This window comes from Dermacentor variabilis, chromosome 8 (assembly GCF_050947875.1).
Source record: "Dermacentor variabilis isolate Ectoservices chromosome 8, ASM5094787v1, whole genome shotgun sequence".
NCBI classification, from domain to species: Eukaryota; Metazoa; Arthropoda; class Arachnida; order Ixodida; family Ixodidae; genus Dermacentor; species Dermacentor variabilis.
Window position 1 is genome coordinate 25,999,341 of NC_134575.1, and position 19,404 is coordinate 26,018,744.

At 48.3% G+C, this 19,404-nt stretch overlaps 1 protein-coding gene across 1 annotated transcript in view; it reads left to right on the forward strand.

Moving 5' to 3' along the window:
* LOC142589868 (fatty acid synthase-like) overlaps positions 1 to 19,404 on the forward strand; it is a 58,812-nt gene that overhangs the window by 18,222 nt on the left and 21,186 nt on the right. The window contains exons 9-19 of the mRNA XM_075701512.1: positions 1,111 to 1,340; positions 3,074 to 3,277; positions 5,362 to 5,619; positions 6,810 to 7,026; positions 8,204 to 8,458; positions 11,137 to 11,310; positions 12,586 to 13,810; positions 14,358 to 14,512; positions 15,916 to 16,131; positions 17,045 to 17,374; positions 18,725 to 18,844. Coding sequence (XP_075557627.1) covers positions 1,111 to 1,340; positions 3,074 to 3,277; positions 5,362 to 5,619; positions 6,810 to 7,026; positions 8,204 to 8,458; positions 11,137 to 11,310; positions 12,586 to 13,810; positions 14,358 to 14,512; positions 15,916 to 16,131; positions 17,045 to 17,374; positions 18,725 to 18,844 — 3,384 coding nt within the window. The remainder of the gene's footprint in view (positions 1 to 1,110; positions 1,341 to 3,073; positions 3,278 to 5,361; positions 5,620 to 6,809; positions 7,027 to 8,203; positions 8,459 to 11,136; positions 11,311 to 12,585; positions 13,811 to 14,357; positions 14,513 to 15,915; positions 16,132 to 17,044; positions 17,375 to 18,724; positions 18,845 to 19,404) is intronic.

Consider the following 19,404-nt stretch of genomic DNA (forward strand, 5'->3'; position numbering starts at 1 on the left):
AGAAGTCGCTGACGTCGGGGAAGGGCTGATCTCCATGTCATGAGCGATGCTTCGTGAAGTGATAAGATTACCATTGAACTACCTAGTTACTATAATTCTTGACCTCTACCTTTGTTGGAAAGCTGCGCGCTCAGTAAAATACTTAGTTCAAATGTAGAGTTATGTTGCTACCTTCGTACCCTTTTCAAAGTGTTGGTACCTTCACGTTGCAGAATGCCGTCACCATCAGTCGAATAATGTCATCGAAGAACTAACTGTTGAATTCCCTCAGTGTCATCACTCTGCCCCTGTCTTGCGCCGGCCCAGCATGCCATATATCGACCGCAAACATTATAATCTGATCACTCTGCTGCCGCCGACAGCGCCTCCCTCCACTTGGCATCTATTATGGCCCATCACTCAACTACCGCTCACATGTTCTATGCACTTTGTATAAGGAAACAATCTACCCCTTAAAACCAGTTAGACTTCTATAAGGTCCCGCGATAAACTGGCGAGGCAAATAACTTACTTTATCAATCATAGTAGGTGAAACGTCTGTAAGAGTAGTTTGCGTATCTCTCCAAGATTAAGAGATTGACTTTTTGCAATGTAATCATTAGCTAGCGTTGGTAAGTTAGGGTGACAATGTGTGCATGCTAAAACCGCAGTTTATGTTTCAATAAAGCCACAGTTAGAAGTATACCGCACCACCTTGTGTGTTCGTCGTATTTCTGTCTGCGTGTCGTCGCTCACACGCTTAACAATGAGACCCTCAATTAGACTGTCACCCACTCATTAGAGCACAAAGCGGGGCGTGTTATGTACGAAGACAAACAAAGAAGGAACGGGATAAACTTGCTGTTAATTCAATATACGCAAGAAGGTGCGTCTATGGTCCCTTTGCTTGTGCGCACATGACTGCAATTTACTGCCCTAATGAGTCATCAAAAAAAAAAGAAAGCCCCAAATGGCAACAGTTGCCACCTATAGTCGAGTTTGGTCCCTATAGTTCACATGGTGTCTCCTTAAATGTGACAACATTAAGCCTGGCACGGAACAGGGGCGTTTAACTTCCTGCCCGCTCCGAGCGATGGCGCGTTTGTGCATTCGAAACCTCCGCTTTTCCAGGGCTGACGTGGGAAGAGGCGGCGAGGCGTTGTCCCCCGGCCGTGTACCCCGCGTGTCACAACGCCGAGGACTCGGTGACCGTGTCGGGCCCCGCCGAAGCCGTCGCTAAGATGGTCGCCGAACTCAAGGCCGAGAACGTGTTTGCCCGCGAAGTGAACAGCCTGGACGTTGCCTTCCACAGCCCGCACGTCGACAGCATCGGCGCGGCGCTCCAAGTGGCTCTGCTGAAGGTAAAACGACACAATGTGTTTTGCAGCGCCGGCTGTCTGTTAGTGCTTTTCCAGCGAAAACCTGTTATTGCCAGGTCCGCCGCATTGGGCGTGGGCGAATGGCAGCGTAAACCTGTAAGATCCCATACGCGCTCGTGGAACAAGAGCTGGCGGGAGATTTTCGAATGATCTGTAGCTGCACAGGTAGTACGACAGAAAGCCTACCGAGATGTGAAACATTGCAGGAAGTGAGTGCACCCTGCCCACACGAAGAAAGAAGGGGAATAATGCAGACCATCTCCTGTGTTTGCTCATGTTGTATACACTACAATCTCCTACTCCTATCTCCCTGACTCAGAACTGGGTCTTCTCGGTCATTGGTACAAAAGAAAGTCTGTGCGGAAGACGCTACCTGCTTGTGCTCCAGTTCCAGAGATTCTATATACAGGTCCACTTCTGAAAGCGATGTGCGTTGCACCTGCATTGTTCCCACACTTCACGCTCGTTGTGCTACGCGGTAATTTCTATTCAGATCCCCCCCTTTTTTTTCCTTGCCGCGGAGGCTGGCAAATAGGAATTCTTTCTGTTTACGCACCCTGCCTCCCCTTTCTCTATACTATTTGTGGGTCTGTTTTTCATCTCTTATTGCGATTATCATTCTTTGGGAACTTCAGGAACCTTTCAGTACGACGTTTCCAACTAAACTATTTCACACCAACTTGGGCCACAGGGTATGCTGCCACTGGGTGTATGTGCCCGAGTAGGCAATTTGAGAATAGACAGCTTGGGTCATTGGGTATCACGTGCCACTGGATATGTGAACATTCTTGACCAGTTCTCCAGAACGGGCATGCGCCACTAGGTATGGGCGCCCGGATCGACAAGCAGAACAAGAGGCAAGAAGTGAACAAGTTAGCAACACTAACATTGAGAGTGTCATGCTACGGAGAAATGAGACAGTCGGCATCAAAAGCACCGGAGTTGGGAGAAAGAGGGGGAGTGATTAGAATGGGGCCAGACGCGTGCATTGAGCGAAGCAAAGGAAAAAAAAACTTTACTTAAGGCCAGCGCTAAGGCCCAGTAAAGAAGAAGAGCGCTTGCCCCGCTAAGGCCAGTTGTTGATCCGCCGAGCCCGAGGGAAGCCATGCACTCCAGGAGGGAGCGTCGAGTTAAGAGAGAAATGAAAATGATGTCGGTAACAGAAATATTGAAGAAGTCGAGTGCGCAGCAGTGAAGAATTTGGCAAAAGGTTTGGTGTCGCTACGTTGCTTCAACCATCCAATGCCAATCACACTAACGTCGACTTTGTGGTGAGGTGGATTATGTCGCAATTTTTTTTCTATCCACTTACCCGTTCCTACCGTACAGCGTAGTAAACGAGAAGTATTCTTAACCTCGTTCCACGTAAGCTACACTAAGTCAAAAATTTTTGCAGACATGTTCCACTAAGTGGGTGTAACCTGTGCGAAATGATCGAGGCTAAGCTGTTCAACTTACTTAATGAAAACTGATGTGGAACCATACTAAGGGTGATATACAATGAATGTGACAAGAGGTTCGGCCTCAAGTAAGAGCCGGCACTCAAGCTCGACGGTCGTTCCACATGATGAATGAAACATTTCAGCAAATGTGTTCCACTTTTACTTAGAGGAACTTGTGCGGAATGAAACTAGGGGTGCACCTTTGGTTCACTTCCCCGCCTTTTGAATCCATCCTTTCTCTTTCTCTCTCACTTCATACACTCGATCGACCAGGTTGTTCCCGAGTCCAAGCCCCGCAGCGAGCGCTGGATCAGCTCGTCGGTGCCGGAGAGCCGTTGGAAGGAACCGAGCTCGCAGCAGTGTTCGGCCGAGTACCACACCAAAAACTTCCTCGGCCCCGTGTTGTTTCGGGAGGCACTGACGCATGTTCCGGAGGACGCCATCTTAGTCGAGATTGGACCGCATTGCCTGCTGCAGGTGAAGTATATGCAGGCTTGAGCAACTCACCGTTATGAGTGAGTGCGAAGCGTAGGGTGGGACTTGAGGGGCTCAATTTTTTTTTCGGTCACAACCACTGGTGAGAAAAGAAAACTGACAATTGAGCCTGTCTCTGGCTTCATTGCTGTTTCTTCATGTGGTTGTGACCGCTATGGCGATTTCTTTCGCGGTGTTTCAAAGAGCATGGAGATGATTGGAAAAATGTGAAGTGCTATAGCAACGACTTTGGTTTGGCTGAAGGAGTGGTCGTTTGGTTGATAGGATGTAGCGTTCTAACGCTTTATTCGTGTGCTCAAGTGACATATTTTAAAGTTTAGTAGTGAAGCGTGCTATTCTGTGCCTTGTCAACCAAACGAACATGCGTTCTCATCGTTGGAGCCATTTCTCGTCAAGGAAGCCGCCGTGTCCTGCCTTGGTCCCTTCCCTTCTTGACAGCGACGTCCATAACGCTGACATCTTTCTTGCGCCGTCTTACAAACAAACGCTGTGCGCTCAGTTCTTTTGTAACGTTAGTGACGTCATTGCACGCCAACTGCCAAGCCGTAGGCAAACTCATCCTCAAGCCACGTGTCACGTGCTACTGAGCAGCTGCACAGAGCTCCTCCTCCGTGTGGCTGCTCAGATCGTCGTCATGACGACGGCGCACGTGATTACATTCTCAACTCCACGTTCAGGCTCCTTTAGCACAAATTTTCTACTAGAATCGCTATGGGAAACTGGCGTTGTGCTTGTTCAGCTTCCGGGGGAAGGATGGCTAATGCGTGGATTTGTCTTATATTTGTGGCGTCAGACATTCCTGTGGTACTGTACGCTGTGATATGTCTGTATTCGCGGGCCTCAATTTTCAGTTGCCGGAAACGCAGAAGCCGATAAGACTGTGCACGTGCATGCATATTGCGAATTGTTGTATATATCTTGTAATATTTGTTGTAACATTTTGTTGTAAAAGATCAATTTCCAAAGTTTCTTTTTGAAATCACAATGACGAAGATTGTGGAAGTTCACGTAGTATACCACCAAACCTGGTGCTCTCTGAACCACCATGCTTGCAGCTTCCACAGGCACTACTGCCAGATTTCCGTCTTGTAATTCTAGTAGGAAACTATTCCTTTAATTATTGCACGCACAGATTTTTAAAAAACTTGCGGTTACGCTCTTTATGGTTACGGCCCTCTAAATTTAAGCGATAACAATGCCAATTTAGGTTGCAATACCTTGCCGATATAATGGATTCTCCAACTGGCACCAGCGCCGCTACAAGGTAATGTTGCTTGATAAAGAAGTTTACTATGTAGTTTTTTTTTACTTGGAACACTTAAAAGAAAACCTGCAAAAGTTAATTGAATAACCTCACTACCGATTAATTATCTGCCCAGGCGGGCATCATCTGCATGAAATAACCAGAAGAATTCATTCACTAATTAAACTAATAACAATTATTACCTTCTTAGTTACAAACATTACGGCACATGCTCATGCTGGAAAGTCTAAAGGGATCGTCATAAAAGAATAGTTCCGTCTTTCTACATTTCAAAACGACCATGTAAAATGAAATGACTGGCGTGAAATAATTCGTTCCAATTGCCTAATTGCAACGTGGGCCCAAACCCGAATACATGAGCGTTTTTGCGTTTCGCCCAATCAAAATGCGACCGCCACGGCTGAAAATCGAACCCACTATTTTGTCCTCAGCACCCTGCTGCTGCAGCCACTGAACCACTGAGGCGGGTACTGTGGATGTAACCGTTTATGGATAACCGTTTATGTAGATGTCTTTGCAAAAGTTGCTCCAGAGATGTCTCTGGAACAGTTGCTTCAGAAATGTATCTGTAAAAGTCGCTCCAGAGGTGTATTTGTAAAAGTTGCTCCAGAGGTTCCTCCATAAATTTGATCCAGAGATGTATGTGTAAAAGTTGCTCCAGAGTGTGTTTCTATAAACATTATTCCAGACAGGGCTCTGCAGAAGTTTCTCCAGTGATATCTGTGTAAAAGTTGCTCCAAATTGACCAGTGAATTTCGCCAGTGCATTATAGCCTTTCGCGATTGGCCCACTGCGGGTACAGGCGATCCTGCAGCGCGCAGTGGGTCCTCGTGCCAGCTGCTTGGGCCTGATGAAGCGCCACGCTGACAACCTCGCCTTCTTCCTGGGATCGTTGGGAAGACTGCACACCTTGGGAGTCCAGATAGACCTGTCTCCTCTATACCCGCCTGTTCCGTGGCCCGTGCCCCGTGGAACGCCCAACATCGCTCACCTGGTCAGCTGGGACCACACGCAGAATTGGACGGTGGCCGGATGGAAGGACTTTCCCACGGCTGCGCAGGCGAGTGGCGCGATATGTGTTTTTGCCTTGCCGTTGGACATCCTTACGGCCGCATTCTTCGCACCAACATCACCGCCGCCTTCCACGAGCGTAGAATGAATGGCGCCAAAAGACATAGTGATCACAAGGGGTTCCGTGCTGGACGCTGTCAAATTCCGCTAAGTCCTTAAACAATCCATCTTGTCGAACTCTGACTGGTCCATTCTGTGGCCCACAGGGCAGCTACGCCCTCTTTTGGAGGAATCTGACAATATGGCGCAATTTCACGGTGCCCAGAAAAGCACTCCAGGACGTTTCTCTGCTGTTATCTTGCTGTTGAACCTATACTTGGGCAGTGGACCAGGATCCAAGCAGTGTAAACCAGGGAATACACGAATCAGTTTCATTGAAAGTAAAACAAAAACCATCATGAAATCACAAGAAAAGCGTAAGAAAAAAGACACAAGCGCACACAGCAAGGCTTCGAAATTAAACGGCATACTAATGAAAAGAACCGCGGTGCACAGTTATTAAGTACGAATGAACATGCAAAAGAAGGAAACAAAAGTGACACATTGTAATTTTATACAAGAACTATCCAGGAGAAATTGGTTCACTTTGCATAGAAAGAATTTCTAAGGTGGAATATGCATAACTTTATTTCAAATAATTTGCGAAATGCAAACGAAAACACAAAACAGCTTTAGCAAATAATATCTGTTTTAGTCGACTGGGCGAGTAAAGACTTTGCAGAAAAACAAAGTATTGACGGGTGACCTTGTGGTTAGGTGGCCATGAGACCCTGGGCCCGGGCGGCTTCTTCAGCTCGTAGAAGCATTTTGATTGACCTGTTCTAACACAAAAGAAAACATTTTGGAGTTTTCTTCTGGACAACCACAGTCGTTCGAAAAATAAGTAGGAAATAAACCTCGAACGTCTGAAATGAACTGTTGTGCTTTCCATCTTTCCCTCCGTCACTCTATGCGCTTGCAAACTTTTCTTTTGAGACCTTGGCATGAGCTATGTCAGTCATAACGCCAATGAGCACGCAGTACGGCACATGAGACGAAGGGTCGTACTGCGTGCTCGTTTGCACGATACCTCACGTTATGCACTAGGAAATCGCCCACCAGTCTGTTCTTTTGTAACGAACAAACGTTGAGATTAAGTGTGCTTTTTGACCAAGGTTTAGCACTGTCAACTACGCGCAGGCGCTCGAAGAGATCGTCGAAGTCGACTTGGAGGCAAACAGTGCTGACCAGTACCTGACCGGCCACCGGCCAGACGGACGTGTCTTGTACCCGGGGACAGGTTACTTGGTGCTCGCCTGGAGGTTTCTGGCCAGGCGCTGCAGCAAGCCCTTGAACCAGGTTCCTGTTGTATTCGAAGACATCACCCTCTGTCGAGCCACCATACTCCCAAAGACGGGTAAATAGTGGATTGCTAGACTGATTCACTTAGGCCATTGAATAAGTTATCCCTGCTCGATGCGTATGTTGCGCTAGACAAACCGTGTAACCATGCGTGGTGTTCCACAGAATAGGCTGCACACCCTTGCATGACGTGCGTACACAATTCGCGAACATCACAGCATTCGGCGTTTTTTTTAACAGCCTGTTTTGACAGCACTACGCGCTTGTTGGCCTGACCATCGTAAAGAAGAAGTCATTAAAATACTTCTTCTTGCCGCTTACTCATTCTTCCCCCTTCAGTGCGACATAATTACGCCACCTTCAGTGTTACACCCGAGTTGGCAAGACGAGCTCATGCCGGGAGTACTGTAACCCAGGGCGCGGGTGAGCCGATCCTCATACGCCATATTTGTCCTCGCGAAGGATTTAATGCGTAAGCGATATACGCGCCAAAAACTTGGCCTGTGGCGATGCTGGGAGTTATGTCCTTGGTGGAGCAACTGACGGGGTGAGAGCGACGGAGCTGGAAAAAAAAAACAGAGGAGCATTTGGGTGGCGTGACGTAAGGAGGCACGTGGTAAGAGCATCGGTGGTAGCTTCGCGGGTGTGTCGGCAAGCGCTGGTTTGCTCAATGCTCTCTTCCGCACCGAGCTGTATGGAAGAAAAAGAAACGTTTATTGTCTGACCATAGCCTCCAAGATGGGACAGCGCACTTCCGCCATATCTCGAAGGCCATGGTCTGACGACTCTAGACCGAGTCATCCCAACTTGTGGAGGTGGCGCTCAGCAGTGGTGGACGTGTGGAGATTGCCATTATAAAGTGACAGCTGCAATTGGCATGACGTATGCGCGGCTGTGCGGCGATATGTGTGCGCTGCACGGTGTGTTGCAGAGAGATAACTTTGGCATGCTCGTATCACATCTAAGATAAACAAACAAAAAGCAGCCTTTGTGCTTCTGCGCTTCGGCTGGCCACAGGGGACAAATAGCCGTGGACAGGCGCTGGTAGACTAGAGCATCACATGTCAATGTCATAACTCATAGATTACCATGAGGTAAGAGTCGTTCAGGTCGCACAATATGCTCATCAAGTGATATGATGTCATAGTACTATCGCACTACTCAAACGAAGCATGTGCGTTCTCGTTGGCTCTTTTTTTTTCAGTGAAAAAGCTCTACTTCCTCTCATGCAGGGTCCGTGCGTTTCCAAGTGACCATGATGCCCGTGTCCGGCGAATTCGAAGTATGCGAGGCTGGAGCGGTGGTTGCGAAAGGCCGCATCCGTAAGGCCGAAGAAGGGGAGAGACTGCTCGACAGGGATCCACCAGGGACGCCCGCCGAGAACGTCGCGTACGACCTGGACACTGCGGACGTTTACAAAGAACTCAGGCTGCGAGGCTACGAGTACTACGGTGGCTTCCAGGGCATCCTGAAAGCCGACATTCAGAGTGAGTGTCACTCGGAGTGGTCTATTTTTCACTTCACGGGTACTGCGGCTTTTCCGAGGCCGCCACATCGAGCGATGCAACGAGAAGTGATAGGAGTAACGTTATGAGACGAGATGGCAGTAGAATGTATTAAAGATCAAACATGTGTATAGCTGGTATTTTAGTTGAAATTTAGAAAGAAGAGCGGTAGCTCGGCAGGCCATACTGTGCATAGAGCAGATAAAAAAATCGGTGTCAGTTACAATATTTGTTATTATTATTTCTTATAATAATAATAATAATTATTATTATTAGTAGTAGCAGTAGTAGTATTAGTAGTAGTAGTAGTAGTAGTAGCAGTAGTAGTAGTAGTAGTAGTAGTACCCTTAGGACAGAGGAAAGAGCAATGCACGCCAGGTGGGTCAATGAGTTAGGCGGTGCGGTGCGATTAGGAACACTGCAGCCATAGCATGCAGCGAGATGACGTAATAATTAGAGATCTTGTATGTACGCCTGTAATCGAAGACATTCGTCTTCCATCGTACATTAATTAGGCTAATAACCACAGTGATGATACCAATCGATTTCTTCAAAGCTTGCTTTGTTGACAAATCAAAAAGAGGTAAAAACATTGAGGTCGGCCTGGGTATATATACAATTACAAATATTAATTCGGATGCATATCTGCTTTACGTACACTGCCTTGCATACATATTCGTCGTTTTTCCATATCAAGTCGACAAAGTTTTACGAAATAACTCTTTGTCAATAGTCTATCTCAGAATGGGCCGGGTGTCTGCGTAGAACCTTGTGGGCCTTCATCGACAGGAAGTGTAAGGCCGTGAACCTCTTTACGCGTCAACAAATATCACGCCTCAAAGCCGTAATCCGAGCCTGAGCTCCACTTACCTAGTTACACGGGCAGCTTAACCGCGGTTAAACTTAACCGTGGTTAACTCGCTCAAGCTTGGGGAACGACAACCGTTGTGCGCCAGAGTTACATGGGCTATCCTGTTTACGGTTAATGCCATGCACGAGTGTGGTCCTTTGCCGGCAGGAACAGTACCGTTGAGGGGCCCCAAAACGTTTGGGGCCCCAAAGAAATAGCGTCGAAGCCACTGCGCATACGCAATACGCAAACTCCGTTTGGGTTTTGCGTTGGGAACGCTATTTCACCGATTTAGCGCGAGCCCAAATAGCGGGCCCAAAAGGTTTGCGTCGGCAAAAATGGCGGCACCCATCGAAGCGACGGCTCTAACCTAGCACAAAACTGGGTTCGATTCGCGGTAACGCGTGAAGTTCGCAAGCTAGGAGAAGTGAGTGCGGTTATCGCTTTCTCTCAACTAGCGTGTGCTATGAAGATTGACTCATTAGACGCCGCTGATTTTGAATTCGATTGTGGATTTTATGGCTCGTAGGCCTAACACGGCTAAGCTTGGCTGATGAAGGCTAGTAAAGTTGGTTTGCTCAAAACTAAGCGCAACTAATTGTTTGCTGCTTACAGAGAATAACCTCTAAATTTTACTTAAACGCGAATACACGCAAGTAAAAATTATTATTCCTTCTAATAGTTTTTCTTTTGCGCCGTAGTGGCGCTGTCAGCGCAAGACGCTATCCGCAAACGTCAAACCCTATTCTAAAACTCTTCACTCCTGCGTGCCCCAAAGCTAACACCCGCAAAGCTCTTTGGGGCCCCAAACTATTGGGGCCCCTATTCTAAAGCTCCCTGTTATCTTCCCAGATGCGTATTAGCAACACCGTTGTTACATCAGGACAAATGACACGCATTTGGGAAGATATCTGGGAAACGCCCGCACTGCGCTCGGGAGAGGTACCGTCCGCCATCTTTAACGTTTCCTAAATGTCGGTTACACTTAACCGAGGTTGCCAAGTTCGGTTGGCCATCGACCGCAGTTAGCGGCTTAACCATCGTCGAACCTGCCGTGTAACTGCGCTAACCGCGTTTGGTGATAACAGCAGTTACGTTAACCGCGGTTAAGGTCGCCCGTGTAACGGGCTTTTCGTCGTTTTCGCAACCAAATGCACTGTGCGTCTCTCTCAACTTTGGAGACTTTCTAACCCTCCAAATGCGGGGCGCGTGCGTGCGCCGTCGATAGCTCGACAGCACAGCGGCGGCGCCGATGGCGTGAACGCGCCTGGGGCGTCCGTATGATTGCTATTACTATTAAAAATAATAATACAGGTACTCACGATCAACGAGCGCACTAAGGCAATGCAGCACACTACTGGAAATGCCGTTTTCAATTCAATTCAAGTTTATTGCATACATTAGGAATAATGCATAGCTGTGCCTTTACAGAGAAGGAGGTTCCAAGGTTTATACATCGTTTTAATTAAGCATTCGAAATCACAAACGTGTCGCATCCATTCACAACAAAGTTGGGTAGCTGGCTTGTTGCTTCCAGAATAGTAAAAATAAAAAAGAGAATAACTTATATGACACTACTTCGAGTTATGTAAGGATAAACTCGCACACCAGCGTTCTCACAATTGAAAAGAAAATCAAATTCTGGGATTTCACACGCCAAACCATGATATGATTAGGAGGCACGCCGCAGTGGGTACTACATGCGCCCGCCCGGGCCGGGATTCGATCCTGCGACCTAGTGCTTGGCAGCGCGACACCCTACCCACTAAGCAACCACGGCGGGTCCGTTCTCACTCTTGACCTCTCGCAGAGCCGTACGGGAAACTCAGGTGGGAGGACAACTGGGTGACCTTCCTCGACTCTATGCTTCAACTGGGCATACTCGGTGAGCCGCAGAGAGCCTTCATGCTGCCGGTCAGGATACAGTCGTGCACCATTGAACCCGAGGTTCACGCTCGGGTCGTCGACCGTGTCGGAGGCTCTGGTAAGTTTGCTGACAAGTCATAATTGGCGACTTTTTTTTTTTTTGTCCGCGGGCTTGTGTAAGTGCGTGCACCATCCAAACTATTATACGGATTTTATGTTAATGGGGATAGATATTTCTCCGGTTTCACCGAGAACGTCGGCAAATAAGTATGTGTCACCGGTATCGGCATGGCAAAGGCATAAATGTAGGGCGCTTTTTTTTTTGTAAACAACACATTGCGGATATGCATGCGCTAACTACATGCCAAATGTATGTTCGTCACTGAAAAGCACTGCTTATGATAGCACTTCGAAACACGTGCGTTTCTTTCTTTCTTCCTTCATTCGTTTATTGAATTATTCATTAGTAAGAAATTATTAACTTAGTAGCTATAGTTTACTACCGGTATGTGCGTAACCCCTGTTCTGCTGAGAAGCGGAATCTAGTAGCCCGAAACATCTTACCGCCAAATTGTTATCTCATTTTTGGCAGTTAAGCTTCTCTACATATACCTTCTTAGCAGCTATGCTGACGAGGCGCTTTCCAGGCGCTTAATGGCCACGCTGCGCATTCATCAATGCTGTACGTAGAATAATGATGGCTCAAAAGACCGACGTAAGAGTGATGTACCCGTCATAATTAAGGGTCAGTGTGGACGAATGCTACGTACAAAAAAAAAAAAAAGAAGAGACAGCTTCCTGTATGAGTGCGTTATTTACTAACAAGGCTTCCGTTAGATATTCAAACGCCTTGTATTTCATCCTGTTCAAACAAGCTATCGCAAAGAGCTCGCTAGCTCGCTCGCCCGCTCGCTCGCTCGCTCGCTCACTCACTCACTCACTCACTCACTCACTCACTCACTCACTCACTCACTCACTCACTCACTCACTCACTCACTCACTCACTCACTCACTCACTCACTCACTCACTCAATCAATCAATCAATCAATCAATCAATCAATCAATCAATCAATCAATCAATCAATCAATTCATTTTAATTGATTTTTTACAGATACGTAACATAATTTTCTACAAGCAGTACCTCAGAACTCAATCAAGGATTGCAACGTCTGTCCGTTTGTTGCCATTTAGAACTGTTAAGGAAATGCAAGGTTCGTTGTGGGCAAACCTGTGGCCCTACCGAGTGACGCTAAGGGACAATGTTCTTTATGCAAATTACAGCGTACCCTCTATCCAGTGTGCGCCACGCCAGCTGCTCGTTACGTATGCGTGAGCACACCACCCAGTACGTTACTCCTGAACTTTGCTGTCCTGCCGCTGGTTTTGTGCAGGGGTGGACGCAGTCTACTGCCCCTACCTCAACACCTTCCGCGCCGGCGGCGTCGAAATACGAGGCCTGGACCCCACCATGGCTCAGCGGCGGCCCGCGCAGCAGGTGCCTGTCCTCGAGGAGTACCTGTTCGTGCCGTACGAGGACGACGAAGCCGCGAGGCTCGAACGGGAGCGGGCCCTGCGAGAGTACGTCGACGTGTGCTGCGGCGTCGCTCGACGCGTGTTGGAGTCCTGCGGCGAGAACAAGGCTAGCATTCACGACATCATGAACGGCTACCGCGCCATCTCGGAGAAGGCGCTTGAGAAGTGCATCGAGAACGTTTCCGAGAACCAGGGCTTGCTGCAGGTTCTCGTCACTATACTGAAGCAGTGCAGCGACTCCGGTTCGCTGACTGCCACGGTCCAATCAGCGTTGCTCGCTTCTAAGGGTCTTCTGGAGAAGGACATGCTCAGCACGAGCCTCCTAGCAGAGGATCCCTTAAGACACCTGCTTGACGTTGTGCTTGAGAATACGAGCTTCAAGAAAATTAAGGTTCTTGAGCTGGCGACTGAAGGAAACGTTCTCCTCCTGGCGCCCTGGGTGTGTTCCCTACTGTCTCGCTGCAACGTACTCCTCAAGACCGACTACATTGTGGCGCACCCTAATCCAGACTGTCTCGCCCAGGACCAAGTTCCGGAAGGAGTTAAAAAAATCTCGTGGGACCCTTCCCTTGCCGCTGAAGGAGTATTGCCTGAGGCCGATTTAGTGACCGCAGCCTGTGGTCTTACGGCTACTTCTGATGACCTGGACACCTTGGCCCATACACTGTTCTCCCGGTGCAAGGAACACGGATTTGTTCTTGTCTCGCACCGTTCGGCACTGAACGCGGCTGAAGTGTTCCTCTCAACAATGGGCGGTGTTCCATTTGCGGTTCACTCCGAAAGCGCGGTGACGTCGGCGCTGGAAGCTCGTGGCTTGCGGTTGGTGGGGCTCAAGTCGAACAAATTTCAGACGTTGCTCTTGTTCAGGAAAAGTACCTCTGCCATTGACGTAGCTAAACAAGAGGTGGTCAGGGTTAGCAACGCAGGTTTCGGCTGGGTGGAGACGCTCAAGGAAACGGCCATCGAGTACGACAGTAAGCCGTCTGGAGAAAACGTATGGCTGCTCGCCGAAGACGTCGGTGTAAGCGGCATCGTGGGTCTGACCAACTGTCTGCGACAGGAGACTGGAGGTCGCCACATCAGGTATGCATTTAATAAGCAAGTAAATGTTTTCAGCGTTAACTGGATCCTAGTAAGATATGTCTTATTAAGGTTGGAATATGTGCTTGTATGGTCAACCCAGTGCTGGGTAATACAAACTAAGTCTGTGTCTTCAAATATCGACACTGTCATTCTTTTGCCTAAATAAGTGCAATGCAAGAGCGCTCAAAAGAGTATCTTGTTGCAGGGATAGTTATGTCATACTTGCAGGCTTAAGAAACGCGCACCTTCACGCAAGAAGAAAGCAGGCAGACTCTTTTCCTGAGTAGTGCTTGTCCTCTCTCCGCCTTCTTGCCTGCTGTCTTAAGTTGTGCACTTGTCAAACCTGTAGAAAAAAAGTCAATCGTATGGCGACATTTAAGCACCGACGAAGAAGTACGCGTAATGAGAATTCGATCTGGAGCCCTTCATTGCGCTGATCCCATAGCCCAAGCCACTAAGATGTCTCTTCGTAGCACATGATACATTGGGACATTTAACTCAATAAGCGAATTAGTTACTTTAGCAACCTCGCGTCTTGCTCTTACAGATGTGTATTCGACGCGAGCCAGAAGGGGCCGAGCCGGGTATCCGACTTCTGCCCCAGCAACGAAGCGTACAAGCAACTTCTGGAGAGGGACCTGGTCATGAATGTGTACCTCAACGGACAGTGGGGATCGTACAGGCATCGGTCCGTTCAGTGGCGTGAGTTCTGCCATTGTCCTTCTGTGTATGGGCTGGTGGAATTTTAGCATGCTTACTGACTGACAGCTGCCACGCAGAAGAAAAGGCACAAACATACAGAGCACACGCATACAACACACTAGCGCTCTGTGTGTGAATGCACCTCTTCTTTGTGTTCTGTGGCCATTGCGCTAAGTAGGTTGCGTCAAGCTTCTTCATCGGCCCATTTGAGTCTGCTGCATGATGATTACTGTATCCTAGGGGACTGTATCACCGATGTCCTGTGTTATCCAATACCATATCCTTATTTGAAGTGGCAAGATTACGGAGTCTTTACCATGATACAATTGAATCGTTATATATATAATTGTATGTGGCACAGGTTGCCATAGTGGTGTGTTTGAAAGACACTGGGGATAGAAATAATAAAGGGGGCAAACCCTGAATGTTTCTGTTATGCAAGCGGTGCACAGAACACAATCACACTGATTTGCGTCTCATACTGCTGGCCTTCATGTAATATAATTACGGGGCCCTAGTTCCGCAAAATTGAAACTACCTGTTTGCAATTCTCAGCCTCTCTGATCTTCACAGAATAATACCCGCCGTGGTTGCTTAGTGGCTATGGTGTAGGACTGCTAAGCATGAGGTTGCGGGATCGAATCCCGGCCACGGCAGCCGCATTTCGATGGGGGTGAAATGCGAAAACACCCGTGTACTTGGATTTAGGTGGAGGTTAAAGAACCCCAGGTGGTTCAAATTTCCAGAGTCCCCCACTATGGCATGCCTCATAATCAGAAAGTGGTTTGGCACGTAAAACCACATCATTTCTGCACAGAATAATAATAATAATAAACAAAGCAGAAGAGAAAATACTGTTAACTACACCCGCAACTGGAATCTGACACGACGACCAGGTCGCATAATCACTTTCACTTAACAATGTTTGGTAACAATAAAATACTTGAATGTTCAGATCGTTGGTAACTAGACATTAGAACCATCTTGAACCGTCTTGAGAACCAGCGCAACGGAACGGCACAACGTAATAGAAGATTGCGGACAACAGAACGGAATGATTTAGCGGACGAACCGCAAAATCAATCCTTCTTAGCATGTTAGCTGCGGCTGGTGCTTATACCCGCTCCTGTTTCTTTCCTACACTCGAATACACCGTAACCCGCCGTGGTAGCTGCTGTGCCTGTAGAGTAGCACTGCTTATTTCGAGGTAGCGGGTTCGATTCCGGTTACGGCGGCAGCATTCCTCTCGCACCGTGCTTTTGTATGCACGGTAAAGAAACGCCAGATAGTCACAGTTATTCCGGAGTCTCAAACTACGGCGCGCCTCATATAATGGGATCGTGATTATGGCATGTGAAACCCCGGAATCTAACTTTTTTTGTTGTTTCGGATACACTCTATAGGCGGAGCGGTGAAGAAGGAGACGCCGTTCGCCTTCCTCAGCCAGCGGACTCCCGGTGACCTGTCGAGCCTGCAGTGGTACGAGTCGCCACTGGGCTACGCGCCTCCTGCTGGCGAACCTGGCTCGAGCTGTGCGGTCTGTGACGTGTACTACGCTCCTCTCAACTTCTACGACATCATGCTCGCCACTGGGAAAGTCCAAATGACGCCGTCGCAAGGTGAATGCCACTTTTACCTAAATTTACCACTAACAAGCACATAAAACAAGTTCGAGCAGGCAAAACAATCTTTTTCGAACACCGTTAACGTTTCTCTGGCAACAAAAAAAAAAAAAGAGAAGGAAAGGTTGATCATGCATGCAGATGGCGAAAACCAGACAGCGCCTTAAAAAAAAGTTCCAATATGAATCGCCGCTGAAGACATCTGACATCAGGATTTCTCTGTATACATGGAAATTTCGCATCCTTGCCAATATCAGTCGCTTGGTGCTTGGGCTACATTCCCGTGAAGGACCGAATCGGGGGAAAAAATAAAGGATATGTCGTGGCAGAAACCATCGTCGGAATCAGCGATAGCTTTCTTCTGCGGGCCTGCTGTATATATCTCCAGGCCAAGTCGCAATTTACGCCAAAACTTGTACACGCAATCTGATGAGACAGCACTTTTTACGGTATGAAATCGGAGACAGCATTCTAGAAATTCCGGTGCATAAGCGTGTGGTGCACCGAGCGATAACTGTATGGCCGTTATAATGTGGTGAAATCAAAAGTCTCACTGCACGCGAGCAATATCTGATGACACACACCGCGCGGTGACACACACCGGATGAGGCTTGGGCCTCAAGCAATCTCGGTGACATCACAACACGCACGTCACACCATGTGGTGTGTGTGTGTGACCAAAGTGTTGTTTTCGCTTATTCATGCTTCACCGTAAACTAATTTACGCCCCTAACAGTGCATGAGGGTGTAAATCGGTTTGTAACTCGTACCGTGGCACCCCCCAAAAGAAAGGTGTAAGGGAGTGTGTACGTAGTCGACCGATTTGCACCCTTGTGCATAGTCGAGGATGTAATTAGCTTAATTGCAGTGTTGAATTTGCCTCGCGGGACTCTCCCTCGCGGTTGTGCAGGAAACCCGGCCAGCCAGCACAGCTTCCCAGGCATCGAGTTCTCGGGCCGCGACCTCAAGGGACGTCGCGTCATGGGGTTAGCATCCAGGGGCGCCTTGGCGACGGCGGTCGCCGCCGACCCGGACATGCTGTGGGAGGTTCCCGAGTCGTGGACGCTGGAAGACGCCGCCACGGTTCCTGCCGTCTACTCGACTGTCTACTACGCGCTTCTGGTGCGTGGTCACATGCGGGCCGGTGAGTCCATCCTGGTCCACTCGGGCAGCGGAGGCGTCGGCCAGGCGGCCATCTCCGTCGCCCTCTCCATGGGATGTACCGTCTTCACGACCGTCGGTGAGTGCTTGCTATGCACTCGCGTTCGTCGCCGCCACGATTGTTATTTTTTTTTACTCACGTGCCCTAAAAACTCTTTACACGCATTTTATATGGGGGTTGAAAAAAAAAGCAATGAATGAATGTTATACATATAGCACCATGAGTTAAAGGATGAAAACATTCACGCAAAACAGATGTACTGGTGAAGTATAAGAACACGTGCACTCAGATAAGGAAAATCTAAGCACGTTAAAAAAATCATTTTGCGACATGAAATGCAAGATAAAAAAATACAGGCCCCCAAATGCCTATTACCGCTCAGTATGCATCCATCACTTTAGTTTACTAACAGAAGCATCTGATTGTTCTCGGAAGCGAATTCAGATGGCAGTTTATTCCAGTAAGGCATGGCAAAGAATAGTGGGGACTGATGCATAACTTTAGCACGGTCCAACTTTGGCATGTATCTTAAAGGGGTGATCTCATTGGGAAAACACGCGAAGGGCTAGTTTCATATGGGCTTCTGGGGATGCCGAGGTATTGTGATAAAGTCCGTGCGAGTGAGATAGCAGTGTAACAAGTCATGTAACAAAATGCGTTAACATTATACATCACCAGCGTCACCGTCGTGCGGTCCCCAAGTGCAAGGCACACTCACGCCCCAGCGCGTCGAGTCCACGTCGCCCACGCGTCGCCTGTCGGTGTCACGTGATTGTCGCGAGCGTGAGGGCTCGGAATACGAATGCTACCTGAGGAGGCTGGCACGTTTGGTGCGCGCTAGTGCTGAAGGTCACGTGATCGTGCCAGTGCTGCCTGCGCGCAGTGTCTGGAGGTCACGTGCCCTGCGGGTGCCAGGGCGAAGGGCTATAGCTGCAAGGGCGAGCCGAGAAGTCTGATGGCTTCATGCTGGCTGCCTTACCGCGCGCCTAGCATTGGTAGTCACGTCATCTACTGAGTTATGAAGATGCGGCACGGTTTCTTTTAATTTTCGCTAAAACAACTTGTGCTTTGCAGCTTGACCGGACGAACCACATGGACCAACCTATAGGAAAAACCCTTATGAAAACAATGTGACAATATAGTACAGGCCTGTAGATTGGACTGGCTGGACTACCCGGTACTTGTTGCTAGTTATGTTTCATCCAATAAACAGATTGAAAGGTGTGAGCAAGTTTCGTTTGAACTTGATGTTCCCTCTAAACTAGCCCTGCACTTATGTGAATGTCAAGTGTTTGCCTATATAACCTGAAAAGTACGCCTGGGCGCGCTGTTGATTTCCTTCAACAGCGATCAGACGTTTGGTTCGTTGCGCACCAACGCAAATGAATGCGGAATTTCCACACCTACTTCTGCCATTGTGCCGTGCAGGGAATCAGCAGAAGCGTGAATACCTGAAGCGTCGCTTCCCGCAGCTGGAAGACCGGCACTTCGCCAACTCGCACGACGTGTCCTTCGAGCGACACATCCGGCTGGAGACCAAAGGACGAGGTGAGTTAATCACGACAACGCTGTGTCCGTCAAAGTCACCAAGGAGCGAGACAGTGTAAGTTCACTCGACGGTGCATTTTGCCGGCAAGCCCCAGTGGAGCGTGTAATCGCGTCTTTGATTTATGTGGCCCTAGATGTTTCCCTATGGCTGCGAGTCTTTGAATTATGCTCTAATTTGTCAGATTATTCTTGTTCCTTGCGATCCTTTGGACTAGTAAAGCCAATCAGCGATGCAGCCATGCTGCTGCTGATGCGATAATATTCCGCCCCCTTAACTTTATTAACGCGTCAGATGAGAATTAACATCGACACAAACCAAGGAAGAACGCATGAACTTACAAAAGCGTCGAATTTTTTCCAGTTCAATATCATCCAAAGGCAAAAGGTGCCCATTTGTATGACACATTGATCAAGAAAGCAGTCAAGATGCAATATAAGCACACTAGTCCGTACTGCCCTAAATAATTGCTTGCGTAGAAGGTAAGGCAAAAGTGCACTGCAGGGTGCAAATTTTCCTGCCTGCTCGCTGTAAATATACATTCTCTGATGCTAACTCAGGA